At 39.6% G+C, this 10,434-nt stretch overlaps 1 protein-coding gene across 3 annotated transcripts in view; it reads right to left on the reverse strand.

The window, feature by feature from the left end:
• The window catches only part of VMP1 (vacuole membrane protein 1), a 139,003-nt gene that overhangs the window by 34,219 nt on the left and 94,350 nt on the right, over positions 1-10,434 (reverse strand). For all 3 annotated transcript variants that reach the window (XM_075853035.1, XM_075853033.1, XM_075853034.1), the window contains exon 9: positions 1,073-1,153. In XM_075853035.1, the coding sequence (XP_075709150.1) occupies positions 1,073-1,153 (81 nt within the window). The remainder of the gene's footprint in view (positions 1-1,072; positions 1,154-10,434) is intronic.

Below are 10,434 nucleotides of genomic sequence, written 5' to 3' on the forward strand. Positions count from 1 at the left end.
CACATGCAATGCTGCAATTTTGGGAATGGCTCCATCTAGTGACCAGCAATGCGAAATATTATAAATTAGAATCCAATTGAATCCAATTTATAATATTTCCTGACTCGTGAAAAAAATAAAATAAAATTAGAACAATGTTTAATCACCTATACACTAATTGTTTAAACAAAAAAAAAAAATCATGTTTTGCTGGCAACACATTCCCTTTAAATAGTTTTTACCTATTTCAAGTCCGTTTGTTTAGCGGCCACCACCCCTGTAAGAAGCCGGAGGTACCGGCGAAACGCGCGGCGGGTGATTTAACACAATAACAATGTTTCATGCTCAAACACTACTCCGTATCTTGCAATACAAGCCTGTTACCTCTTTGTTGTGGCAGAATATCGAGGTGACATTGGCACTAAATAATTACTATTTAACATTGTTCTTTTTTAAAATAATTATTTATTAATAAAGCATTTATTCGTTTTCAAATTCTACTATATCACACTACTTTTCCCAATCCCTTCCCTGCAATTATACATATAAATATTTTGGTAGTGTACACCTAGTGTGATTTCTTTGCTCTAATTATATATAGAATTGTAAGAGGGCAACATCTAATATAGATCTTAAAAAATATCACTCAGATGATGCAGAGAAATCTAAGGCTGGATTCACACGACCATGTTCGGTCCGTAATGGACGGAACGTATTTCGGCCGCAAGTCCCGGACTGAACACAGTGCAGGGAGCCGGGCTCCTAGCATCATAGTTATGTACGACGCTAGGAGTCCCTGCCTCTCCGTGGAACTACTGTCCCGTACTGAAAACATGGATTACAGTACAGGACAGTTGTCTCGCAGCGAGGCAGGGACTCCTAGCGTCGTACATAACTATGATGCTAGGAGCCCGGCTCCCTGCAGTGTGTTCGGTCCGGGACTTGCGGCCGAAATACATTCCGTCCATTACGGACCGAACATGCTCGTGTGAATCCAACCTAACTGAAGACCACAGAGCTGGTAGAAAGCAAACCTGACCATAGTACCATCCAATGTAATGATTAACCACCAAAAATGAAAAAGGATACTTACTGAAGCGCAGGCCAAGATTCCAAGAAATCCAACTTTCTGCACAAGGTTTTGAACTGCAAGTTTGGCACGTGATGCAAAATCCTAAAACAAGAACATTTTCAAGATGAGACATTTGTGGTAAGGCTGATGTAATTACATGTAATGAAACACATAAAAATAATACTAGAATAATAAGGTAGCTACTAGGGTAACAAAGACCGTAACAAGCCTATAATAGGTGCATTATTCTATGTGAATTCTTTATCAAATTGGACCAAGTATTAAAAATATATAAATATGTAATATATAATTTAACATTTTATTTAGATTTTTAGAAGAAAAAAAATAAAGTAAAAATACAACAAATGTTCAAATCATACTGTAAATAACAGCAGGAACAATTTCTCTTGTACATGCATTAGAATCTTTTTGAACGTACAAGCTTGTTACAACACAGAGGTATTCATAAGACTTTAGGTCATGAAAGAGGCTCTGTCACCACATTATAAGTTCCCTATCTTCTACATAATATAATCAGCGCTGTAATGTAGATCGCAGCAGTGTTTTTTTATTTAGAAAAACAATTAATTTTGACCAAGTTATGACCTATTTTAGATTTAAGCTAATGACTTTCTTAATGCCCAACTGTGCGTTTTTTAGCATTTGACGAAGTGGGCGTTGTGGGGAGAAGTGTATGACGCTGACCAATCAGCGTCATACACTTCTCTCCACTCATGTACTCACGCTGTAAGCTGCCATTTACGGCGTGATCTCGCGAGATCATGCTTGCGGTCATAAAGTTCCACACAAACGTTACCAAAGTGTCGGGATTGTGAATAGACATCGCGTCCTGGCTGGAAGCGATCTCTATTAAGACTCAAGACACTTGAGTAACGTTAATGTGTGAGTGACAGCACATCGTGATCTCACAAGATCACTATGTGCTGAGTACATGAATGGAGAGAAGTGTATGACACTGATTGGTCAGCATCATACACTTCTCCCCACAACGCCCACTTGGTCAAATGCTAAAAAACGCACAGTTGGGCATTAAGAAAGTCATTAGCATAAATCTAAAATAAGTCATAACTCCGTCAAAATTGATAGTTTATCTAAATAAAAAACACTGCTGTAATCTACATTACAGCGCCGATCATATTATGTAGGAGATAGGCCACTTATAATGTGGTGACAGAGCCTCTTTAAGAGTATTTGAGACTTCAACATGTATATTAATATACATTGACAATTAGGTCAATAAAAAGTAAATAAAAAGAATACAGTATGAATACAGAAATAGGAACCCGAAGTGAAGAAAAAAAAAAAAAAAGAGGAAAATATTAAAAATAGTGTTAAAGTTCTCACAAATATGGGTCATAAAGTAGGAGAACCTAAGTAGTTTGTGAAACCATGGTTAGAGTGAGAGGACACAGGTGTTACACAGTGCATTCGGAAAGTCCTCAGACCTTTTCACGTTATTTTGAAGCCATGTGCTAAAATAAAAAAATTTCGTTTTTTCCTAGCATTCTGCACTCATTACCCCATAGTAAAGTAAAAACCGAATTTGAGATTTTTGCAAATTTATTGAAAAAAGGAAAAACGCAAATTTTTAATGGACATACAAGTTTGCTATGACACTTGAAATTTAGCTCTGGGGCCCTCCCATTTCTCTAGATCTTTGAAATGTTTCTACACTGTAATTGGAGTCCACCTGTGGCAAATTTATTTGATTGGATAGGATTTGGAAAGACACACCCCTGTCTATATAAGGTCTCACAGCTGACAATGCATACCAAGCCACAAGGTGCAGAGAACTGCCCGTAGAACTCAGGCAGGATTGTGTGGAGGCACAGATCTGAAGAAGAGTACAAAAAAAAATTATAATTCTGCTGCACTGAAAGTTCCCAAGAGCACAGTGGCCTCCAAAAATTCTTAAATGGAAGGAGTCTGGAACAACCGGGAGTCTTCCTAGAGCTGGCCGCCCCACCAAACTAAGTAATCGGGGGAGAAGGGACTTGGTAAGAGAGGTGGCCAAGAACCCAATGGTCACTCTGGCTGAGCTCCAAAGATCCTGTGTGCAGATCAGGGGAACTTCCAGAAGGTCAACCATCACTGCAGCACTCCACAAATCTGGGGTTTATAACAGCGTTGCCAGAAAGAAGCCTCTCCTTAGTAAAAGATACAGAAAAGCCCGCCTGGAGTTTGCAAAAAAGCACCTAAAGGACTTTCAGTCTGTGAGAAACAAGATTCTGTGGTCCGATTAAACCCAGATTGAACTTTTTGGCCTCAATTCTAAGCGTCATTTCTGGAGGAAACCAGGCACTGCTCATCACCTGCCCAATACCATCCCTACAGTGAAGCATGGTGGTGGCAGCATCATGCTGTGGGGTTATTTTTCAGCAGCTGGGACAATGAGACTGGTCAGGGATGAAGGAAAGATGAATGCAAAGTACAGAGACATTCTTAATGAAAACCTGATCCAGAGTGCTCTGGACCTCAGACTGGGCCGAAGGTTCACCTTCCAACAAGACAATGACCCTAAGCACACAGCCGAGACAACACAGGAGTGGCTTAGGGACAACTCTGTGAATGATCTTGAGTGGCCCAGCCAGAGACCTGAAAATGGCGGTCTACGGACGGTCTCCATCCAACCTAACAGGCCTTGAGAGGATCTGTAGAGAAGAAAGTCAGAAAAATCCCCAAATCCAGGTGTGCAAACCATGCGGCATCATACCCAAGAAGACTGAAGGCTGTAATTGCTGCCAAAGGTGCTTAAACTAAGTAAAGGGTCTGAATACTTAGGTCAATGCAATAGTTTAGTTTTTCCCCTTTTCAATTAATTTACAAAGATTACTAATAGTTTTCACTTTGTCATTATGGGGTATGGAGTGCAGAATTACGGGTAAAATTTTTTTTTAAAAAGGGTCTGAAGAACTTCTTAGTGCATTGTATGTATATATATATATATATATATATATATATATATATATATATATATATATAGATATAGATATAGATATAGGATATCCAATTGTTCCACAGTTTAGTGAAGATCTTAAGTTTGTTGTTAAGGGCACCTTAAGGCGTAGCGTAGCGATCATTTATTCCGAAGATGATGTCAGCTATTAGGAGTGGTTCATCAGATATCCATTTTGTTTGCAATTTAATGGTGATAAGAATATGGGGGAGAAAAGTCCTGAACTTCTGTGAAATTGACTCTAGGACTAGAAATAGTAGTGCACAGCTGGGGAATGTGGCTGATATTAGAACAAAGATTGGCTGCCACAGTGGTTGAACTTTATTGCAAGACCAGAATTTATGTATAAATTTACCCTTGGAGCCTCAGTCCCGCGAGCATTATGATAAAATTGTTGAGTAGATACTGAAAAGTCTCAAGTGGTGAAGTACCATCTTAATAATCATATCGGGTATGCAGTGGCGGATTAAGTGTACCATGGGCCCTGGGCTGTTTACACAACTTGGGCCCCCTCCTTCCCAACCACACGCAAATGCAATGCAACCCCCTTTCCCCGTGCGAGACTCCTGAAACAACGCAGTTCATCTTTGAACTTTTATTTAAACTTCAAACAATGCTAGTAATCTTTTTCAGATGCGTGGAGCCGTTTTATTTCTGTTCAGCTTTTTCCGGAAAGCCAATGCAGCGGTGTACGACATCATAGACTTTCTATGAGCCACCAACTGCTCAGCTTTCCTTTAAAGAGTAACTAAACTTTTTAAAAACTTTTGACATGTCATAATGACATGTCGGAAGTTTTGATTGGTGGGGGTCCGAGCACTTAGACCCCCACCAATCGCTAAAACAGTGGCAGAAGCGATCGGTGTGGGTCTCAGTGCTTGGACCCCAACCGATCAAAACTTCTGACATTTCGCTATGAAGTTTTTTTAGAAGTTTAGTTACACTTCCCATGAGTGACATTTATGACATATCCACAGGACGTGGCGCCCAAAACGCCGTTCTACTTTTCTGCTCCCGCTGCCTTTCGGCTACTTGCTGATTACATGGTCAGGAATTACGAAAACAGCGTAGCTCGCTGGGCTACACGGTTTCCGTAACTCATAGTAGTGAATGGCAGTTATGGAAGCAGCGTAACATGCGAGCTACGCTGTTTCGGTAACTACTATTCAGTTCTATGGGACTTACGGAAACAGGGACCCGCATCTATCTGACATTTGTGACATATCCTGTGGGTAGGTCATAAATGTCCCCGATAGGAAACCCCTTTAAGTAGTCAGACACCCCTCCCATTGTAGGGTCTGAGTGTCTGACTGTCTCTACAGGAGGTATATCCCCCCCCCCCACAAGCAGCCCCCAGCAGTCAGTCAGAGCCCTCAGTAGTTACTATATTGCAAGGGGAGGTCAGATTGTCTATGGGAAGGGCGGGGATTATACTGAAAGGGGCGTCTAACCAACTAAGTGACTGCAGAGAACTATGAAGGGGGAATAATCCCTCCATCCCCCATAGAGCCCTCTGCAGTGAGTTAGATGGAACCCCACCCCCCCCCCCCACTGCTGTATAATTAATCCCTTCCTCCAAGCGTCGGACGATCATTTTAATGTTGGCTGGGGCAGGAGGAGAGTACCACACTAACCTAATCGCATGACCACCGCCCTGCTATCCTGTTACTCTGGCAGTACGTACAGTGTCAGAGAGGCGTTTCCTACCACTAGCAGAAGTGCCTATCATGCCGCATGTCTGCTAGTCTTATCCCACCCCTGCAATTGCGGTCCTTCCCCCTCATCAGCAGTGGCCCTATTCTGGCCCAGCCCGCCCATGCTATTGCTCTCCCTGCCCCTCCTCCCCATCAGCAGCGCTAGCGCGATGCATTATTTTTAAGATTATGTGCGGTTCGGGCCATATAATGATCCGCCACTGCGGGCATGCTTCCCAGGGATTCACACAAGTAGAATTTTGGTTTTTTTTGCCCATTTTAGGGCCTGTGGCCACTGTTGTATGGAGAAAGTTGTATTCAGCTCAGATTTCCATACGATAATTTCTTTGGGGCTTCTATTATGTTAGGGTAAAAAATAACTTCAAATTAACTTCACTTGATATCAATTGTTGATCATTTTTAAAATTATTTTATGGTGCCACAAGAAAACAAAAAACAAATTTTAATTCTACTTTGAATTGAGAACTTCACTGAGGACTTGAGACTTCAAAATTTATAAAATAGAAAAGATGCCTCTCGTCTTCTCCTCCTATGCCCTGCATTAGCATATACACATCTGCTCTGCCGCCACGCTGATCACAAAGAGAGGAACCAAAATGGAGCTGATGTTATATCATCTTTGTGAATGAATAATACATCACACTTGAGATAAGCATAAAATAACAATGATCTTATACGTATAGGTAGAAGGTATCTGCTCTCGGTGGAAAAAGGAATTTATAAATAACTGAGCAAACAAGCAAAAAGGAGAACAAAATAATTTCACTTGTTAATATTTAAAGGGACAGTGTCATGATTTATTTATTTTTAATTAATTTCTGTGTTTTTATTTAATAAAATATTATATTGACTTTAATTATTTTTTCACACACAAATGATTTTTTTTATTAACACTTTCTTACTGTACTGGGGGCTGCAATGTGTCTCTTAACGACACATACACAGATGTAATACGGAAGCACAGTGAATAGGACACAATGAACAGCTCCCGTCCATTGCCTCTGCCATCTGGCTCTGTACTGCGAAAGCACAGATTCTAAACGACTCAGCATAGAAGCTGGTTTGTAGGGGAAAATCCGGCGCCATTATGAAGACCGGCCGCACTGCAGGTAAGGTGTGGGTGTCTGTCTGACCCCCGCGACCCCCCCCCCCACACCTGCTGTAACTGTGTCGGTCTGTGTGTATGTGTGTGGCAGAGCTGTGTGTGTGCGCGTGTAGTGTGCGCAGCAGAGCTGTGTCCTATTTTTCTACAGCAGAGTATTCACAGGCGCCGCTGATCCTTCATAGCTGCTTATCAGCGGTTTTGAAGAATCAATAATCAGCGGCAAACACACCCTGCACACACAAATCCCCCCAAACATGCAACTGCGCCACACACAACCCCACGGTTCTTTTTTATGCAACACGTTTTTTAAAAAGGCTTGCGTAAAAAACTAACTACTCGCTTTCCCATTGATGTATATGGGAAGTTTAATCAAGCGTTTGACGCTTTTTTTGAGTGTTTAACGCATTTGGTGTGCGCTTCTTGGCGCATAATTAGGAAGTGTCGGGAGTGTGAATAGACATCGTGTCCTGGTTGGAGGTGATGTCTATTCACTCTCAAGACACTTCAGTAAAGTTAATGTGGGTGTATATGATAGCACAGCGTTATCTCACGAGATCACGCGGTGTTGCAAGTCCTGCTAAAAATGAATGGAGAGAAATGTATGACGCCGATTGGTCAGCATAAGAGAGTATAAAAGAGTATCCGGCACACCAATTTTGAAACAAAGGTATTTATTTTGTTTTTGTTTTTAATGCCAGTGGCAGAGTGCGACGTTTCGGTCTAAGTGACCTTCATCAGGCACTGAGCTGCGCTGGAAAACTGCAAAGACGAGCGCTAGTGGTGCTGATACTGTGTTTCAAAATTGGTGTGCCGGATACTCTTTTATACTCATATTTGGGTTGGGCCCCTATCCGTGCAAAACCCCATCCTTCCACGTATCTGGTGCTGTCTGAACATATACACAAGCTGATTGGTCAGCGTCATACACTTCTTTACAACGCCAAGTTATTAAAAAAGTAAAAACATGCCCAGTTGTCTATTAAGAAACTAATTAGCATAAATCTAAAATTGTGCATAACTTGCGCAAATTTTTTTCCCAAAATAAAATCCCTTATCTACATTACAGTGCCGATCAGATGATGTAAGAGATAGGGCACTTATAATCTGGTGACAGAGACTCTTTAAGGCTTAGAGCCCATTTTTCAAATTTGAAATGTTTTACTTTATGTGGAAATAACTCAAATGCTGATACCTATCTAAGCGATTCTGAGATTGTTTTCTCGTGACATATTGGACTTGGTTAGTGGTAAAATTTGGTCGATATATTCACCTGTTTATTTATGAAAAATAGCAAAATTTTGAAAACTTTGAAAAATTAACATTTTTCTGAATTTAAATGTATCTGCTTGTAAGACAGACACAGATAGTAATACCACACAAAATAGTTCGTAGTTAACATTTCCCATATGTCTACTTTATGCTTGCATTGTTTTTTTGAACATTCTTTTATTTTTCTAGGACATTACAAGGCTTAGAACTTTAGCAGCAATTTCTCATATTTTGAATAAAATGGCCAAAACCTTTTTTTTTTAGGTACCAGTTCAGAAGTGGTTTTGAGCGTCTTATATATTAGAAACCCCCATAAAACAACCCATTTTAAAAACTAGACCCCTCAAAGTATTTAAAACCGCATTCAGAAAGTTTCTTAACCCTTTAGGTGTTTCAGAGTAATTTAAAGCAAAGTAGAGGTGACATGTGCAAATAAATTTTTTTAGTCAGAAAATCTATTTTATTCCCTTTTTTTCTGTAAAACAGAGGGTTTTACCTGAGAAATGCAACTCAATATTTATTGGCCAGATTCTGCAGTTTTTAGAAATATCCCACATGTGGCCCTAGTACGCGAATAGACTGAAGCACCGGCCTCCGAAGCAAAGGAGCACCTAGTGGATTTTAGGATATATTATAGGCACCATGTCAGGTTTGAAGAGATCTCGTGGTGCCAAAACAGTGGAAAACCCCCAAAAGTGACCCCATTTGGCAAACGACACCCCTCAAGGAATTAATCTAGGGATAGTGAGTATTTAAACCCCACAGGTTTTGCTGATTTTGCTGCATTTTGTGGAATTAGGCTGTGCAATTGAAAAATATTTTTTTTCCGATAAAAAAGGTACAAATTCTTAATTTTTACAAGGAATAAAAGGAGAAAAAGCACCCCAACATTTTAAAAGCAATTTCTCCCAATAACGGCAATACCCCATATGTGGTCATACACTGCTGGTTGGACAAACGGCAGGGCTCCATGTAGTTTCTGGGCGCCATGTCACATTTTCAGAGCTTCTGAGGTACCAGTCCAGGGGAAACCCCTTACAATTGACCCCATTTTGGAAACTAGACCCCTAGAGGAATTCATTGTAGTTTTCATGGGGTGCATGCGACTTTTTGATCATTTTTTGTTCTATTTTTAAGAGGCGTGGGGACTAAAAAACAGCAATTCGACTATTTTTTTTCATTCCTTTTTTATTTTATTTTTTACAGCGTTCACTCTGCACTATAAATGACATTCACTTTATTTTGTGCGACGATACGATTACAGCGATACCTTATGTTTATAGTTTTTTTTTATGTCTTATATGCGTTTGCACAATAAAATACTTTGTATAAAAAAAAAATCTGTTACTTTTTGTGTTGCCTTATTCAAACAGCCATAACTTTTTTTATTTTTCCATCAAGAAAGCCGTGCGAGGACTTGTTTTTTGCAAACTGTAGTTTTTCGATCAGTACCATTTTTGGGCACATGCGACTTTTTGATCTATTTTTATTCCATTTTCTGTGAGGTGTAGTGACCAAAAAAGTATTTTTCATTCACTTTTTCAGCAATAAATACACATTTTCATCTCATCCATTAGCTAGTTATTAATAAAAGTTACATTTTATTGAGGTAGCGAGCAATTGTTTATGTAGTTTTCCGCAGCAAATCCGCCCCATGTGAACCCTTAATACCCTGTATAAAACCTAATTTATTGAAATCCCCCGCTCACCACCAGTTTATCTGAAATGACATGACTCATTCACTACCAATTTATTGTATATTACTTTAGACATGTGTGTGTTACCTTTCTGAAAAAAGGGAAAGGTTACAAGACACATATGTTCTTGAAATTTCATTGACAAACTGGTATGAAGACATGTGCTGTATAACCTGGGTGTGTATATCTATCAGTTTATCAACTCCCTTCACCTATGCAGACAGGTATTATTTAAGGACAAAGCCACATGCTGCATTGTTAAAGGCTATGTAACACCTTAGAATGTCTTTTTTTTTTTAAATTATTATTATTAAATCAATGTGTTTGTGTTTTTAACCCCTTAGTGACCAGCCCATTTTAGGCCCGAATGACCAAGCTATTTTATTCGTTTTTCTATCGTCGCATTCAAAGAGCTATAACTTTTTTATTTTTTCGTCTACATGGCTGTATGAGAACTTGTTTTTTTGCGGGATTAGTTGTACTTTTTAATAGAACCATTTTAGGGTACATATAATTTTTTATTAACTTTTATAAACTTTTTTTGGGGGGGGGGGGGAAGATTATAAAAAAAAACTAAAATTCCACCATTGTTCTATGCGTTTTTAAATTGACGCCGTTCA

This window comes from Rhinoderma darwinii, chromosome 2 (assembly GCF_050947455.1).
Source record: "Rhinoderma darwinii isolate aRhiDar2 chromosome 2, aRhiDar2.hap1, whole genome shotgun sequence".
In the NCBI taxonomy this organism is placed as follows: Eukaryota; Metazoa; Chordata; class Amphibia; order Anura; family Rhinodermatidae; genus Rhinoderma; species Rhinoderma darwinii.